Genomic DNA, 19,107 nt, shown 5'->3' on the forward strand with positions numbered 1-19,107 from the left:
GGGGTAGATGGGTTACGCCAGGTTCTCTTCTAAAAATAACGACTTAAAATCAGCAACAACTTGCAGGCCATTTCTCATTAACTGATCACTCATCTTCAAACAAAGGCTGTCATACCAAATGTTGAAAATTATCCATTTCTAGTGACTATCTGCTTGGTTTTCATCATGGTTGAGGTCTTCTCCCAAAAAGGCCAACAGTCCCTACAGTTCTCAGGAACAGTGAAACCAAGTCGGTAGTGCCTGATGCTGCCAGAGGGGAGGCAGAACACTGAATTGTGCAAAAAGGATGTCAGAGAAATGCCCAGTGACTTCAGACTCACTGACTACTGCCCCAAACAGGCAGCTGCCGCAGAACTGTCTCTGCTGACGCAGGAACTTCAGTAATAGACAATTAAAAAAAAAAAAAAAAGAAACTGGCTTGACCATAGATGCCACTTAGATTCTTTAAAGCTACCTCCAAATGATGCAAACTGATTCACTTGCAGGTCCTTAGAAAGATGTCTTTATAAACAGAGTGCTTAACTTTATGGAAGATCTTTTCATCTGTAACAAAAGAGCTGAATTCCTACTGAAAATGGAAACCTCCTCTTGTTAGCTGCAGCTGATCCCTTTCTAAATTTGTTAATGCACTTCATTTTACCAGTTAAACCTTTAAGTCCTTTACTCATTAGTGTCCCATTGTTACTTGTCTCTTGTATAACCTACAAAATATTACTGTTCGAGAAATGCTAAATCCCACATTAATCCACAGTGAACATTTACTCTATATCCTCACTACTTTTGTAAAAAAATGAGATGTTTTTCTGATACTTCTTTCTTCAACGCCACCATGTCTACAACACATTTCCTACAAAGTTATTCAGTATAAAATCTAGATCAGATCCATAGCAACTATAAAAAAATATATAACAACTATTTCAGGACAAAGGTTTTCCATCAGTGCCAAATCTGCCTCTGACACACACACAACGCTCCCGCTGTATCAGTGGGAGACCCACGCATGTATCCAAGACACGTATTATGCTCCTAGACCTAGGCAAGACTTCTGATACCGTGACACGCAGGACTTGCTTGCTAACAATTAATTAGACTATGGACCATGTTTATGATAAGATCCTCAACGGCCTCAGTCACGGATGAGTCGTTACTTTTCACTGCCACTACTTCTGTGTTGCTCGAATTAATAAGCGGCCAAAGTTAAAACTGACGACTCCCACAACACACAGATCTAGCTAAACGTTTCCAACAATGCCCCAAGAACTGCAAGTTCACTTCGTCTGTATTTTTAACAACACAGGGCCTTTGTTATTATAAATTTCAAAACAAAACCAAAGAATTCCACATAATATTTATACTTTCAAAAGTACAATATTAATACAGGTCGGTCAGTTAGAAATAACAGCAGTTTGTTAGGTCTACAAGATTTAACGTAAAACCGGTTTACAAATGCTGAAAAGCGGTAGTGGTCCAATAGTCACCATTACACATGAATTTCTCTCTTCCAGAAAATTAAAAAAAAAAAAAACAATTAAAATTTACCAGTATCAATGAAATATTAATAAAACACCCCCAAACATGCCACAAACACTATTCACAAATAAAGTTAAAATGAAATATACAAAAATTCACTTAATACTGTTAAATAACAATAAACTACAAGATTTCCTGAACAGAAATGGTAGGACCCCTGAATGTTTTACAGTGAATGTCAGGAAAAATTAAGTTAACTATGACTATTTTCATGATATACCAGCCAAAGATTTACATGACCATTTCAAAATATACCAATAAAGATTTACAGTCTCTTTAAGATGCACTAAACAAATAGGTTCATAAAGGTCAACACAAATGCTTAAAAATACTGTAACCATCACCAAGGGTGTACTTATGATACTCACTGAGATGCATAAGCATAACATGTTTACTATCTCTGGTAAACAGATAACATCTAAGATCTGAAAAACTCTCTAAGTTCCCATTGTAAAAGCTCTGCAGTATAGTGAGTTCTTATCAAGTACAAACTTGCAGCTTTCCAGTTGATTTCAAGTGAATAATGCACAAATGGGAGAGCAACAAGGTGGGAAAAGTGTGACATTATTCCCATGTTCTTGTAATTAGTTGTCCTGTTCCTCTGTCATGAAAAGATTCTAAGTTTCAAAAGTAAGCCAGGGTCCAACGTATATTAATCATATTTTTACTATTTGTATTTCTAAGTTAAAAACATGGTAAAAAGGTCATTGCTTCTGCAGGCCCCATATGCACAACAATGTGCAAATATCTTGTGCTGGAGTAAGCCTGACAAAACTGATCATCCAGTCTCCATGCTCTACTTTATCAACAACTAATGTAGGATCTGAGAGCAAATAATAGTTACTGTTCACTTGTTTCAATCAACTTTCACACCATGTGCTTTTCAAAAACATAATATGCATTATAAGTTTTCAACTATTTCAACACATACTTCCAATGTTAAATAAGGAATTAAGTGCCATGAACTTAGAGCATTAAAGATGGTTCACCTATAGCCAAGCAAAGCTATGTTTACATTCCAGGAAACACTGCAGTTTAAGAAATACAAAATAACCCCGCAGCAGTAGAACATTTTATGAAGAGAAACAGATGCATTCACATATTATAAAGCCATTGCAACTTCTTCAGCCATGGAACTGTTTTGTTAACTATACAGACAGTAGTTATTTAGCAGCAATGATTCCGCAATAAATAATGCACTGTGTTTCTCAGTCCTGCACAAAAATTGCAGCTACAGTTACATCAACAGCTGTAACCTACTGGCTCTAGTGGCAGAGGAGACCTTAAAACCAACTGTACAAAAAATTGTCACACTGTGACAACAAATATAAAAACATAATCTGCAGGTTGGAAATAAAAAGACTCCACTGTGAAGAGGACAGTGTAGACAAACTGCGATTCCAAGTCCACCAACAGAGAGCACTGCCTTCAGATCCGAGTCCTCGATTGACAGGATAAGCTTGGGCTTGACTCTGCACGGCCCACTTTAAAAAAGCATGCTCTGCCTTCTGTTCTTCCCATGTCCTACAAGAGAACATGGACCATGGTAAGAAACCGAAGCATTCACACAACAGAGTATTCAGTTATTATATACATCTTCTGTCTTTCTATTCTGAAATAACATCCTTTCTTTGTGCTTAAACCAGTATCACCATCTTTCTTTTGACTGCATTTATTGCTTTTTTTTTTTTTTTTTACTTTGCTGCCGTTCACCACCCACACAGAAAGGGTTTGAAACTCCAAGATGGTCTCATATTAACAGTCCCTCTGCCTGTCCCTAGTAAAACTTGCCTCCTTCTGTACATTTAGCTTATATGTCTCTACAGGAATCTGAGCAAATAATTCTTGATATTTGTTTAAGTACAGTCACACAGACCAATTTAACAAAGTATTTTTCAGTTTCAAATGTCTCTGGCATAGCATTCTGTCTGCAGATATGAGAAAATATTAAGATTTCCATACCTGTCTCTGGGTAAGTGGAATTTCGAAAGCCAGGATCTTTTTGCAACTGAATCTCTTTTAGACTGAATATTGAAACACCTGGAATGCAACAAAGATATTAATTCATATTCAAACATAACTATGCTTCATTGAACAAAGTTCTAGTCTCAATTATGGAGTTTAGATTAAAAAATGCTTCCTATTCTCAAATATTTAAGTCAGTACATACCAGACTTCTTTAATAGATGAGATTTGAGAGTTTGTCCTTAAGAAATGTACTTAGCTTTAATGTACTATCTTAACAATACTCTGCTACTTTACTACTTCTCTTACTTTCAGGCAAAGTGTGTATTCTCGTTCCAAGACTTCTGAAGTATGCATGCTTCATGGCCTCTTCTGCTGAAATTCTCTTCTTTGATTCATACTATTAAAGGATACAAGTGTATTGGTTTTCATTACAAAACACTTTACATTAAATGATTTCATTAAAGGGAGGAATAGAGTTCTACTTGCTCAATATTTCCCACCAACTCACTAGGACAAATTTGATTTCATTACTCCTATTTCAGGCATGAAAATCTAAAATACGTTACCTAAATCAGTATTATCAACATATAACAAAGATTGCTAAAACAGTCAAAAAAACAGCTGCAAATGGATCCAAGTCAAAAATATACTTAATCTTTCTTTATAGATTTAACAATGATTAGATGACAGACTTGTGTCTACATTATGTTCTAATATCAAATTGCAATTAAATTCTATTACATGAGATCACAAAAGTGTTCTAGTTTGATGGACTAAGCTGCAGCATTTTGCATAAAACCATGGAGAGACAACGTGGTCTTCAATCTGCACTCAAATGTCTCCAGCTTGGCATGTGTGGACATTTGTACAAGGATGCAGGCATTTAAAAAGCTGTACACAAATACATACTAAGTCCAAACAAGGAGTGCAAGTACTGTTCTGACACAATGTGTAAACAGATGAAGACCTGATGTAGAATTTAAATCACAGGCTGTAAAGCAGAGGAACCATACTCTACTTCACGTACTAAGAATTTTTTAGCACTGTGAAGTTACACTGCTGTTGCATCTACTCAAAGACATAAGAGTTGACCTTTCATCTTGCTTCCCCTCTTCTTGCTTCTGGCTCATTTTTAATACAGATTAAAAGATTAAACCCACATACCACTTCACCTTATGTTTGCAAGATCAAGAGTAATACACCTTAGTAACTGCTTCCCTAGTAGTAAGCTAAGTTTATCATTACAGAAATTTCGTTTTTCTATTTAAAAGTTCTGGTTTAATACTGTGGTTCACAAAAGAGAGATTTTTTTCACCGGATTGCTAACACAGAATCAATTCTAATTTACAGAAAGTAGTAGAAGAAGAAATCACTTCTGGGGGGAGGAAAAAAAAATGTTTTAGCTGTTATCCTCTACACAGTCAGCTGTACATTCCACTTTGAGATAGATCTAACAGATACTATAGCTTCTAATACATTTTGTAAATAATATATTAGAACTCTAAACATGCACTTTTATAAAAGTAAAGCCACAAAACACATCTTACTTGAAGGAACTTCGCTATCAATTCAATTCCTTCCGTGTCTAGCCTAAAAATAAAAATATTTTTAAAAATTAAAACAGTTCTTGAACTATATTTACTACAGCAAAATTTTATAGGAGCTGACTTCATTAAATTATATCAAACCTGAAAATTAAATTTAAACGCGGAAATGCTTTCACCTAAACAACTTTTCTCCATGTTAATGTGTATACATACAAGTACCAATATCTCAGAACAAGACTATTTGAAAAACACTGGGGACGGCCAAATCTGAGCTTTGGACTGTGATTTCCTAGGTTGACCTGGATCATTTATTTTAGAAAAAAACACCTTTTTTTTTTTAATAGCCTAACACTACTAATTTACCAGAAGGGCACTATGGTAGATCTTTTCCTTCAGAGTAGATGAAGAGTGTGGTTGTCTATGTTATAAAGTTTATTTAGAATAACTGTGCGGATCCTTCAAATTCCTCATAATGGTTTTAGAATTATTTCGAGAGAATGCTCAAGGAAACTTTGCCATTTTAACAATGGCCCTATTATATAACAGAAGAGAATTTGGGTTATTTAGGAAGTGCTGTGTGATTACTGTTACTATGTGGGCATTATTGATTGGCGTTTGTAGTTCTATAGCTCATTGCAGGGCTGTGATACCTTGAATTACATTAGACAAAGTAACCACGTAGTACCAGGATTATGCTTTGCATGTATACTGTCTGCCCACAACAACACAAGTGATGTGCCATTTTCCAGCACTCAGTAGCAGACTGTACTTGGAAACATGTCCCGTTTACAAATATGTAAAAGACACAGGGATGCATATTTTTTATTAATAACATACAAAGTACCTCGGTGCATGGTTGATGAGGGGTTGTGGTTTATACTTAGGAAAGTTGTAGTTTCTAAACTCATCACTGGAAGAAATGCCTGGCCATGTTTCTTGACATGGGGTTCCTGAATTTTAAAAAAACAACAAATTCAACTTAAAATAAATAGGAATTTAATCCTGTAATTCAAGCAGGAAAGAAAAAAAAGTCAGTCAATGAGTCCATGTTGTAAAAAATCAGCTCTGCACTCAGCTCAATCATTTTTTATCAAGAGTACACTCATTCACCTTAATTACAATGCAATATAAAATATAGTTGCTTATAGATAAAGATCTACAGTTCTCATGGAAAAAGTGTGTAGAAGAACAAGCATATAGCATTAACATTATTGCTAAAAGTATGCATTTACCCAGAAGTCTGAAAATTAAGTGCAGTTCATCTTCAACAGTTGAACCAGGAAAAAGAGGCCTTCCCGATGCCATTTCAAAAAATATGCATCCGACGCCCCTTTATAAAAACAGAGAAAGGGTTAAATCAGAAACAATCCAACAATTTAAGTTTTCAGCTCTTAAAGACTTCCGTGATTTCTCTTCAATTAAAAAAAATTATTAAATTAGTTGTTAGCCACATGCTGCTATTAAAAATATTGTTTTGAAAGATATGTAGCAACAAAAGAACTGTCAAAGACTAAACAAAACCTATGTCATAGCTATATTATATTCTCTTCCTTCAGATGACAAGTTTATCATTTGTATTAAGGTTCATACTAAAATACCACGTTATCATGTCATTAGGCGAAGGTTTGGGCTTTTTCCCCTAACACTGTGGGCCTAATGCCTGCTTACTCTAAGCAATAAAAAGGTACTCTGCATTTTCAGAGACAAATAATAGCATCTCTCCTGTCTGCTAATCCTTTGTCTAAAAATCTAACTCAGTTGTAGCCTTCAAAAATTCAAAGGATTAGTATCTGAATGCTACTACTACATAATGAAGAATTGACATTTTGTTAACTTGACTGAGAACAAAAATTTAAATTAGACAAAGCTATACAAACCACATGTCAATTTGAGTTGAATACTCTGAAGATCCAAGGAGAACATCAGGTGGTCTGTACCATAATGTGACAACTTCATTGGAATAGGTCTTTGTAGGAACAGACTTTGCTCTAGCCAATCCTTGACAAAAAGGAAAATAAAGAGTCATGTGCAGCCTGTTGAAATATTTTTTTGCATGGAACTGATAAAAAGAATTTTAAAGAGATAAATCAACCTTATTATACTTGCTAAATACCTTCCCAATAATGTTCATTAGAAAGCCCTAATAAATACATCTCTACAATTTGTGATTTGCCCCTTAGTACCTAGAGCAACCTCATGTTCAGCATTTTTAAGCACAGAAGGCAGGTAAACAGATCAAAACCTGGAGTAATCCATTAAAACAACAAAGCATTAGATCAATATGACACCTCCCCCCTGTGAAAACCCTTCTGCACTATTTCCATTTGAGAATTACATTGCAAGAGGCAGAAGGCAACAACTGAATAACGAAATGGTGGAAACAGACCAAATCAGTGTTGGATCTGCAGGGGTTTTCCACCCTAACACTGTCAGTTTGTCAGTAAAATTTAGGCCTATCAATAAAATTTAGGCCTATCATGTTAACTGCAATCTTCTAAGCAACTTTCTTTCACACCCAAGTGGAAAAACCAGTGCTAGCACAACTTTCAAAGGACCTTCCTGACACAGAAGATAACAGGAAACTGTGAATGTACCACTCTACTGGAAATCCCTAAGGAACGTGGTGTATCAGTGATGGATCCCAAAGGAACTTGGTGGGTGTATCAGTGATGGAGTAACATCTGACAATTTAGCATGTGGACAGACCCCTTCTCTCTCCCATCATGGTTACTCTGCTTTGGAGTGGCTGTGGAGTGTCAGGAAAAGCAACTTGAGCTCCACCTTAAGGCTCCGACTAAGGGTTAATTTCAAAGGAAGCTGTAAGACTACTTTCAAACCACAAGCCACACCAGAGTATTACCTATACACCCATTACTTTGATTACCAATATCCCGCAAAAGGCTGACTTTCATTTTCTGTATGAGAACACACAAATTCACTACAGACCCAACGTTCTCATCTTTCCTCTTTAAGGAAAGATGCTTCTCTTTTGGCAAGTAAAGAAAACGTTCGTTACATAATAATTTCAGGCCGTACCAAAGTCTGCAAGCTTCAGTTCTCCTTTCTCATTAATTAGTAGATTTTGTGGCTTCAGATCTCGATGTAATACCTTTCTCCTATGACAGTATGCCAAACCACGAAGAATCTGGTATAAAAATAGCTACAAAAGAGAACATTTATATAAATTAGACTAAAAATGTTAATCTACATATTACATGACTAAAACAGCCCATTTGGGCACTGTAGAGTTAAGTCTCTGCATTGTAAGCAGAACAAAAATACTTCCCAAAAATTAAGTTACTTTTCCATATGAACACATTCTGAACATCTTCATTATTGTTTACAGATTTGAAGTCCGTTTATGCTAATGCACTACTTTAACATGATAGGTTACAACAAAGATTTTAAGAGCAATTTGTTCTGCTTAACTGAAGAGAACCACAGGGCTGTTTAAGTAAACATTTACCAATGCTCTTCCCCACACTAATGTCTTTAAAGTAACTGTCTCTGACTATACTCAATTTCCTTTCTGCCACAGAATCCCTTCTGAAAATGTAGCTCAGCACCCTTTCTATCCAACTGTGCTAAACTATGTAAAGAACATTTTGGCACGCTATTGGAAAAACACAGTTGGATTCACAAGCTCACGAAACACAGAGACATGGGGAAATGAGGATTACTAAAACAGTCCAACTGCCTCTGGCATTTATATTCATCCCCTCACCTGGACATACACAGGTTTATTTTAGTCCTTTGGAACAGCAAGCCAAGCAAGCAACTTCAGTCATGCATATTAATTATGCACACATATAGTCACAGAAGTAGTAAGGGATGAAGAAAGGTTTAGCAGAGGGCAGCAAAACAAGTTTATTATATCACTGCATTAAGAACCACTATTTTGCAATTTCTGTATTTATAAAGGGTCTGCTCTTAAACATGGGACTTGTGGGTAGCCATTGCTGGCATTTACCACACAACAGTCTTCAGCCAGTATAGATGATCAAATGTACAATGACAAAACACAGTGTTACAGAAAGCAATGTTTACCAATGTGACAAATTCAGCATGTAATAGGATTTTTGAGGAGAAACACTAGAATGTTTTTATGTGACCATTTTCTAATATATCAGTTTATTTTTGTATCAGGTGACATCACCAAATTCTTTTTCCTAAACTGAAGAAATACACAGCAGGTGTAGTTTACATCCACCTGTTCTCAGTCTGCTTCTGTGGGATTTAACTGTCCTAGAAAAAAAGGAATTGGAATAGATTTTTTTCTTTCTTTCTTTTCTTTTTTGAAGAGCAGAATGAGAACCAACAAATGCTGTTCCACCTACTCATGTCCATACTGTTGCAGGGGTAGTCAGTCCCAAGTAATATTAACAGGACTGCTATGAAATCAACAGCCATCTCCAGCGTGCACTGGAACTTGTATAGAATTAGTCAAGAGGGCAAAGCAGATTGTTCTACAGAAATTGTGGATCTTCACTGCAGTGGGCATAGGTTCTTTTGGAAATGCACAGGATGACAGGTATTAGCTCAACACTTTTTTTGAAACAGTAATACCTGCAGAGATCACATACATCTTTATATTATACATCTTCATTTTCTTAAAAGTCAAAAAGCTAAAATTAGCTGAGGAATGCGTGGGGAATGATGACAGGGAGGTCTCTCAAATGTTATTAATGACCCAACCCCCCCCAGTTATTGTAAATTAAGCACCTACAGATACTACAGTTAAGCAGCTGCTCTGGTTTCCCAGTGCCAAAGGTACTGACCGTATAAATCTGCTCTTAGGGCATAGCTTAAACGATATGCAAACAAGGAAAAATAGTTCTTGCGCTTAGCTCGGATTACCACAAGCAGATTCTGGTTGTTCTCTAAGTGCACTTATTACAGGAGTCAGCTTCCCACTATAAGTGGGTTTTTATTTATTCTTTCTTTTTAAACTTAAACCACTATATTAACTTGTACTTAATTAAAAACACAAGCATAATTATATTTCTTGTTGTCTCTCTGAAGCAGATACAAATTAAAGAACTGTAGACTCCCAAAGGAAGCAAAAGAGTAGGTTAAGGGCAGATGTCTTTTCCTAGAGATATTTACTGCAGTGCAACAACAGAAGAAAAGAATAAGCTATCCAAACAGTAACCAGTATCTAGACTGAATCCAATATGCAATTCAACTAAGAACAGATTTCTCAACATGCAACTAAGCCAAAAACAAGGATGACAACTCTACTGGAATGCACACAAAACCCATAATTTCACAGTATTTAGTACATTGTGTTGACAACCACCTTTGGGCCATGTGCTGCTGTATAAGAATAAGGCTGCAGCACAGCAGGGTGACACTGGTAACCCAGTCTCCTCGGACAATGTCACCCATTTCAAGATAGTATTGTCCTCTGGAATCTTGTTTATAAAGCCATAAGTATTAAAGAACACAAACAGTTATTACAGTTTTCCAAATCAAAACCTGTTTGTTACCAGAGGTAGGGCTGAATCTGAGTCAGTTTCAGCAGGCCAGAGTGAAAACTGAATTACTTGACTTGGTGACAGCCATACTTAAAAGCAACAGTCAATTAAACCTTAAGGAAAATAATTTCCATTACATTATGAATGGAAAGATGAACATTGTTCATTCTTAAATATGTACTATTAATTTCTTACTTGTGTGGTAGGCAGTGGCATCCAAACCCATATTCACGATTGAGACTACATAAATATTATGTGAGGCTATACCAAACTACAGACTTAACTTAATAAATGAGTATAAAATAATGGAAAGACAAGAAGAGGTCAAAAGAGTTATGAATGTATTATTTTTTAGGAAGTTTTAAATTTTAAATATATAACTTCAAAGAGAATGAAAACATATAAAGTTATATAATCTCCTGCTGTCAGTGCTTTAAACACTCAAAAGCTCTCAAAACCAAAAGAAAGACTGCATCTGATGTCAAATGTAGTTAAGCCAAGTCCAAAGGTCAAAAACAAAGTTAAGTTTCTTAATTTTTTTTTTAAACCCTAAACCATATAGCTGCTGATTATTAAGTTCCCTGAAATTCTTAGAACACAGAAATCTGGAAGATAGTCACTGTCACTGAAAACACTCACCTTTACATTGTGCATACTCATGATGTTACCACAGTCATCCATGTACTGCTTCAGATCTTTGTCCTGTCAAAAGACCATCATCATTGTTCAACAAAATTGTGGACAACAGATTATGTGCATTTTAGTTATTGTGAAAACTGAAATAATTCATCGGAAAACTGAGTTTTCAGGAAAAGATGTTTAATGATAAAAACCCCCAAAACCTGAACATGCAGAAAACTCTGGCTTTCCAGAGAATATAAATACCCATGTTTTCTAGCAAGCTCAACCATCTCAGGCAACACTATTTGTTATTGCCTTCTCTAACAAGTGTGTGGCACAGTATTTTATGAAATTGCTATATTCTCCAATTACATTGGAAGTAAAGAGTTTTTCTTAATCCCTCTTATTATGCTTATATATTCCAGCATATAATACAAGAAGATCAATAGATAAAGCTTTACTGAGAAAGTGAAAAGTCTACAATGCACGAGGCGAGCAAGTGAGACGTAATTGCAGACACTTGCTTGAAAAGATTGTTACAAAAAGATGGAATGTATTGTTTACTTCGAAGTATACTGATTTCCTTGTGAGAGGTGCCTCATAACTGAAAAAAATTGTTTAAATAATACTGTGATTATTCTTTTTTTACAGTTAACGATTCTGGTACAAGTAGGCAGTTTGCTCTAACCACTAACTGCTATTAATGAACCTCTGAAATAATCAGAACAATATTTACTAATTTACAGCAATTTAAGAACTGAATACACTTTTCTTATTTTCAGCTGAATGATTCTAGATGCCGGAGAAAACTAGAACCGTCCCAGTATTTTTAAAAAGAGTACATAATTTTGTTATCTCTGTGCTACTTAGAAAAAAAAAAATCTAATGTACAGCTCACTAAATGTTTAAGCACTTACCAGATACTCGAAAACAAGAGTCAAAGACTTGTCTGTGTGCACAATATCATGTAATGTAACAATATTTGCATGCTTCAGATCTTTTAATAATGACACTGCAAAATAAAATTGTAAGTATAAAACAAATAAGCACAAAACACACAAACAGTAAATGTTTTTCTCTCAAATTCATACATACAAGCTTTTTTTAAAATTGAAAGGCTATTTTTAAGAACATAATACTCATATAGATTAAGTTAATAAGACAGGTATTTAATCAAAACACCAAACAGACATTTGAGTAACAAACTGTAAATATTTCCTAAATTATATATTTCAGGAAAAAGTAACCATTTGGTAAAATGTATTCTGTATCCTTGAAAGTTACCCACTAATAATAGCCTAATTCAGTATAAAATAATCAATTTATAACACTGCGTTTGAGAACACCATCATTCCACATGCAGTACATACATTTGAAACTCTTAGTACATCTAGACTAAAATTTTTCTTGTAGAAACTAATACCAATTTCATCTATCTTTCATGTAGCCTATGTATTTCCAAGTACCAACAGTATTTTGGTCCAAATGAAATCCACAAGTATCTGAAATTCTAAGTAGTAAAAAAAAAAGTTATCACCTTCTCTTATGGCTGTGCATGGTGCTCCCTCCTCATGTTCCAGTCGGATTTCTTTCAGAGCTACCAGGTTCTCTGTCAATTTACTTCTCCCTTTATAAACTGTTGCGTAAGTACCCTACAAAATGGAAAAAGACGGAAACTTTTACAAGTTGTTCCTTCATTAAAAGTTCAGTTAAAAAAGAAAATATAAACTTCTGTCTGAGGTTCTAAGAGGTTTCATTTTGGAAATGAATAGTTTTTACATTGTGTTCTTTAGATATACATAAAACTACAAAAACACACAGAAAACACAAGGGATGTGTATGCTTAACAACTCTGAAAATTACATGGAAAGCTTTACACCATATAGCTACCAAAGAAGTCAGATCAGGTAGCATTAAGTTCACTAAGTTCACTGCTGGGATCATTTACCCTCTGGAAAGTCTCTATTTGATTAAAACTAGCTCAGGTATCTCTACACTAGGCTGCAGTTATGTTTCTGAAGGCTGCAGACATACTCTTCCATTACTTTTATGAAAACATATAACTCCTTTTGATAGCTTCTTCTCGTCATTACAAATTTTACATGAGAATTTGGAGGGGCGAGGCAGGGGGATTTGTCAAAGCTTTATTTTGGTTGACATAATGAACAGTGAATATTATGAAGCTTTTTTTTTTTCTTTTTTTCTTTCTTTTTTTTTTTTTGCTTAGACAATAAGAGTTCCAATCTCAAGGCATGTTACATAAGGAGAAGAAACTCTGACAAAACAGCAAGTAGGTACAACTAATCCCAGCAATTGCAAAGAGGAAGCAACAAAGTTACAGAAACTGCCCTAGGTTAAAGTACATGCCTGATGTAGTCCACCACACTTTGTAAGCAAATGAGATAAGAAACACTCAAAACTATGACTTGATAGCTACTAAATTAACATTCCTCTGAAGATATGCAATGTTATGGCACTTCTAGTGACCCATCTAACAAGTACTAGAGGCAAAATAAAAATAAATGCATTTGTAAATGAAAACGTTGCATACAGAGGACTAACTGCAATATTGAGAGCAGAGATGCTGCCCAGCCCTGTTTCTTTCTGCAAGGTTCAGTGCATCCCATTCCCGTGCTCCTTGTCCACTTTTGATCCCGTTGGCCAACCTGAATCAAATTGGACAGGACTGACACCTGGCCCCTCCCGAATTCTAGCATTTCTCTGTAAGTCAGAGGCTGGGTGGAGGCAGAACGCCATATTGCTGATGTCCCAGAAGGAAAGGCAAACTCAGTGTCACATATTTCACCTGGCAGCACCTGGCCAGGTGCACAGGCTTCTCTACCAGAGCATGCATAGCTACTGCCTGCTCCCTGTAAGTGCTGGTTTCTTGTCCAGCATAAGTGCTCCCTAACTCATGGCAGGAGGACACCAGACCAAACCAGTTTTATTACTGACAGAATAATTTTGTCTATCAAATCCAACCTACATAACAAGGTAGATCATTCACTAATGGAGTCTTGCTCTTCCCCGGCTCAGTGATGGGTTTTTCTTTGTTTTTTGGTTTGTTTGGTTTTTTTTTCTTATTATATATGCATAGAACATTTGTGTGGTTATGACATTGTTATACATGTTGAGTATGTCTGGTTTACTGAAAAGGTTCAATGGGTATTTTGAGGGATATGGAGATTTTCAGTTAATTTTGATGTAAAATTTTACACAAGACATTGTCATCAAAGCAGTAATCATTTCAAAAGAAAGCTATACGTACCTCTCCAAGCTTCTCTAACTTGATATAGGTTTCCATTTTTCCAAATCCAATTTCTGACTGCAATGGAAAGAAATGGCAAATCAATCACTAAAACTGAACACTTTATTTATACATCATTTAATCAGCAAGCTAAACTTTGTTTCATAAAAATATCTGATAGTACTTGATCAAACACCACACAGTTCCGCTATTTAAAAAACAATTTCGCATATTAAGATACAAATTTGTCCCAGCATCCAAGCCTAATGCTCAGCCTGTTGGCCACTCTACTGAGAATCCTGGAAGGACCATGTATTGAGTCACACTTAGACTGAAACCCCACTTTAGCCTACCTCCTACTTAAGTCTTCTCCACTCTTCTGATTTGATTACTACTGATGAGGTTGTTACAGCTTAAAGCACAGAAGTAATCTCAAACTATTCCATCCTATCTCTTGCTCAGCCTAACTATACACTGCTGCTTCTTTCAAAATAACTTTCATTACTTATTTGCTCTCTACCAATATATATAACACGTTCAAGACATCAGCTCCAGTCTTCCTCTCCCATTCTGACCTCTCACTGTGTTTCAGTCTAAAACTCTGCCGGTAAAGTCCCTAAACATCATTCCTCCACAAGCTTCAGCTCTGTCTCAACAATTTACATTTTATGGCATATAACTTTAAGTCTTTATGTATTTTACTTGGATCTATTCCCCTTTTCTTTTTTCGTCACCAACTTAGTTCTGCAATGCAAGCTAAGAGAGTTTGCCTGCCTATGTAACACCTTTTTCTGAAGACTCTAAGATCATTATTCTTTTCCTGTTCAATTCCACTGCTACTCATATTTTTAATACAGGAAAATCACTGTAAGAGACAACAGTAAGACCATTGTCAGTTACACCAAAGCTTTACATCGTTCTGACAGTGTAAAGACTGATGAAAGTAAAGGTGTAAAATGGGTCACTTTTTAAAACAATTTACAAAGTGCTTATAACCTGGACCCTGTCAAAACCAAAATCCATTGGCTTCACATGGTTTTGCCTTACAGACAATTGAACACATACTAAGACAAAAAAGTCATGTTTTCTCCCTAGCATCACCTCCTCCTGCCAATTCCAAACATAGCCCTCCACTTGCTATTTCTTTCTATGGAATGATACTTTGACCCTGGACTTGCTTCAGCACCTACATCCACAACTCAGAATATGTTGGTTTGCTCCTAAAATCCAATGGATATTAAAGTTGTGTAATATTTCATGGTAACAGAGAGTAACATAAATACTGCTGACTCTATTAAGATTTGACAACAATGTAATATGAACGTATACTAGGAAAAGGTGGATTAATACTTAATTTTCAAAACACATGCATGAAAATACACAGGCATATTTAGGAGCTTGTTGAAGCCAAGCTGTTTCTCCCAAAATACAAGCAAAGTTGCTATCTGACAACCCTTTTAACTCCAGTGAGATTTTAAACATACCACTGATAAAGGTACAAGGTTAGTAAAACAAATACTATGTTTCCAAAGTGCATTTTGACCTAGTTAAACAAACATGTCTTGAAGTGAGTATTAGATGGTATTAGAATTAAAAAGACAGGCTGCTTAGTTTACAGAAGAAACTAAAGAAGAACTCATAGCCATTGGCCTTGTTATTACCAGACGGTCTAGAATATAACTTCAGCGTCTGATTTCTAAGAAACCTCAATGTTGCTCATCAAGACTAATAACTTAAAATCTTCTTTAGACAATAAAATCATACAATATTTTCTATATACAGAGGACATATTCTTCAAGACCTGCCTTTCCTTGTGTTTAATTTTTTAATCACATTTTGGTTGACTGCCACTCATAAAAAACCCCCTAATTTTTAGATTCCTCAAATGAAGATCAATTTAATTTTTCCTTCAAAATAATTTCTGAACTATTTAATTTTTTTTGGCAATACACATCTGTCCATCTTGATTTACACAAACACTGATGCATTGTATTTCTGGTCTCTTGCTTCTAATGGCTGGTGCAGAAGTGTTACACCTACGCTACTGTGCACGCATGTACGTGTATACACAAAATACAATTACCATAAAATCTACCTTTTTTTCGTTGTAGTTCAAACAAATACACAAGACCTAAAGTATAACAAGTCCTCACTTGATACTTTTTATAGCGTTTTTCCTTTGATTCCTACTAAGCCTTGAAAAGAGACATGCCTTTGAAGCTGAGCACAATATTCATATATTGTAATTAACAGTCTGCTAGCAAGCTTTCAGTGCAATCTCAGAACAATGAATCCTTGAATTTCTTTTTTAAGGTACTCTGAAATCATGAAACGACAATGCAGCAAATGCATGCCTGCATACCACAGCACTGCTGGCAGGTTTCATTTTGGACTTTTAAGACCTGAAAGCACTTTTAAAAAGCAAACCAGAACAACCTTGTGATAGGAAGCTGATTCCACACACACCCCATATTCATTAGAGGGCACTGTTTTTCTGTCTGTTATAAGGAGGAGAGAACTTCAGCTGCACTCAGGGCTCAACATTAAATGACCGAGGGATTTTAGACACCCAGGAAACTCCCCCCAGCCCCCAAATATTATATTCCACTGAAAAGGTACTTCACCAGTGTCTGAAAAGAGAAGATTTTGGGAAGTCTATTCCTCAGTTCAATGCTATTATCAGTAACTAAGTGGTTAATGAGCCACAAAATTCTGGCACAAACACTATTATTACTTCCAGTGCTTTGATCCAATCTGTTCTTCTTTTAATATTGTGCTTGTAAAAGGTGATATGCAGTATCAGAGCTTTAGTCTAGCACACTAAATTGTACTTTTTTTCAGCAGAAAAATACATGATAAAACTCAACTATTGCTTGGTTACAGACATTGTAAATTCACAAAGAATAAAGATATTTCACAGATAATAAAACTGATTTTTCAGCAAATAAGCCATTAAATAAAGAAAACAAAGAACAATTTGATTTCACAAACCTATCCAGTTTTTCTCTGCAAAGAAGTTCTCACTGATGAATTTGCTCAGGAAGTCAGCAATGGCCCAGCAATTCTTTAAGACCTCAACTAACATTAAGAAAGCTGATAGATCAAATTATGATTGAAATGTAACAATTTTTGTAAAAATAAGACAATAACTTTTCCTTTTCACTATTTCAGGGATGTACATATTCTATATGAGTGTCCATGTTTATACTCTCATTACAGTATAGGAATCCTCATTCTGCCATCTCCAAGGAAAGACTTATTTTTTTAAAATAACCCAATAATCTGAAAAGATATATGTGAATTTACTCAGTCATATTCTTAGGAATTTACTATGCTTTTTAAAAAAAATAAAATCTATCATCTCAGCAGCAATTTTGAGAAAGAAAATTTGTTATCTAATACAAAAGAACAGGAGGAGCTGCCTTCCTATTATGCTGCTTTAGGGTTTTCCTACTATATCACATGAGAGCCCCAGCCTTGACCTAAGACTACGTAGCCTGTTTGCTCAAACAGATCATCCCTGCTCTAAAATGCAAAAGGAATTAAGTATGCACTTTGGGAGTTGAGTTTAGCCACTGATTTCAATGGGTCAAGACCTTCATCGAGAATGACAGGGCCAAATTTGCAGAAAGGGAATAAAAGAAAGGGTGAAATTCTTCAATGGATTTTGACAGGTGCAGGTGCCCTATCTTTTGGGATGTAAAAGCCAAAGTGTAAATGATGTTGAATCATACCTATGGTATACAGACATCTGCATTAAATGGAATCTGAAGACCCAAGAGGCTGGTTTAGCAAAGCAGATGGATTACACTTACTAGTGAAGCTCTACGAGAACGTCGACTCATTGGCTGATCAAACGGTGGGCTGTTAATCTGCAACTTTTCAAGATAGCCATCGGGTATTCTGATGTCAGCAGGCAGGGACAAGCGCTTGTTCAAATCCTGCAGTAAACAATGTTACAAAGAGAAGGGTATAATTCAGAATTTCCTAAAACATCTTTTACACTGTTTTTAAACTGTGACAACTTTTAAACTGTTTTTACAGCATCACTATTTAAAATAGGAATATTTATATGAACAAAAAATAAGTAATCTCACAGAAATTGTTTTAAAAATTTTTCTCTTCCAATAATACTTCAAATTACTTAGATAACAGGTTAAAAAAACACAGTGCTTTACAAACTCATTACTCTAGCAAGAGGAATGATATATTAAAATGTAATTAATTCCACTGTGGATAAATGTATTAAGTTTACTTGAATACTTATACATACCTGGAATACCAGAAACTGAAAATTCAGAGGCTGGTAAATACATTTCTTTTCACATAATAATTACATTAGAATAACACAACAGACCTCCATGATTCAAAATATCCCTCTCTTTCTCTGACACTAGAAGTTATAAATTTATTTCAACTTCCATTTTTCCAGTCTTACAAAACAGAATTACTTCATTATTAGAGCCAAACTGTTTACAAATGTTAATACATTTTTCTATTTCAAAGTTTTTGTTATAGGACCATTATAAAACCAAAGTACCATTATATAAATATGATTTACTCTATGACAGATTCTGTTTTTCACCAGTAAATTTTTCCAACAGCAGCATGTATCACTTCTAAGACAAGAGGGAAACAAAATAACCAGTCACCACCACAGAAATACAAGGGAAACATACCCAGCCTCACAAAAAATGGGAAGTAACTTCCAGAACAG

At 35.4% G+C, this 19,107-nt stretch overlaps 1 protein-coding gene across 1 annotated transcript in view; it reads right to left on the bottom strand.

Moving 5' to 3' along the window:
- Window positions 1-2,189: 2,189 nt before the first annotated feature.
- Window positions 2,190-19,107, bottom strand: part of CDK17 (cyclin-dependent kinase 17) — a 39,556-nt gene continuing 22,638 nt past the window's right edge. Inside the window, exons 3-15 of the mRNA XM_010087373.1 lie at window positions 18,206-18,331; window positions 14,412-14,468; window positions 12,681-12,795; window positions 12,061-12,155; window positions 11,162-11,224; window positions 8,082-8,205; window positions 6,923-7,043; window positions 6,278-6,375; window positions 5,890-5,995; window positions 5,046-5,088; window positions 3,805-3,895; window positions 3,493-3,570; window positions 2,190-3,054 (exon numbers count right to left, since the gene is read on the bottom strand). Coding sequence (XP_010085675.1) covers window positions 3,017-3,054; window positions 3,493-3,570; window positions 3,805-3,895; window positions 5,046-5,088; window positions 5,890-5,995; window positions 6,278-6,375; window positions 6,923-7,043; window positions 8,082-8,205; window positions 11,162-11,224; window positions 12,061-12,155; window positions 12,681-12,795; window positions 14,412-14,468; window positions 18,206-18,331 — 1,155 coding nt within the window. The 3' untranslated portion in view covers window positions 2,190-3,016. The remainder of the gene's footprint in view (window positions 3,055-3,492; window positions 3,571-3,804; window positions 3,896-5,045; window positions 5,089-5,889; window positions 5,996-6,277; window positions 6,376-6,922; window positions 7,044-8,081; window positions 8,206-11,161; window positions 11,225-12,060; window positions 12,156-12,680; window positions 12,796-14,411; window positions 14,469-18,205; window positions 18,332-19,107) is intronic.

This window comes from Pterocles gutturalis, unplaced genomic scaffold, assembly GCF_000699245.1.
Source record: "Pterocles gutturalis isolate BGI_N339 unplaced genomic scaffold, ASM69924v1 scaffold7906, whole genome shotgun sequence".
NCBI lineage: Eukaryota > Metazoa > Chordata > Aves > Pterocliformes > Pteroclidae > Pterocles > Pterocles gutturalis.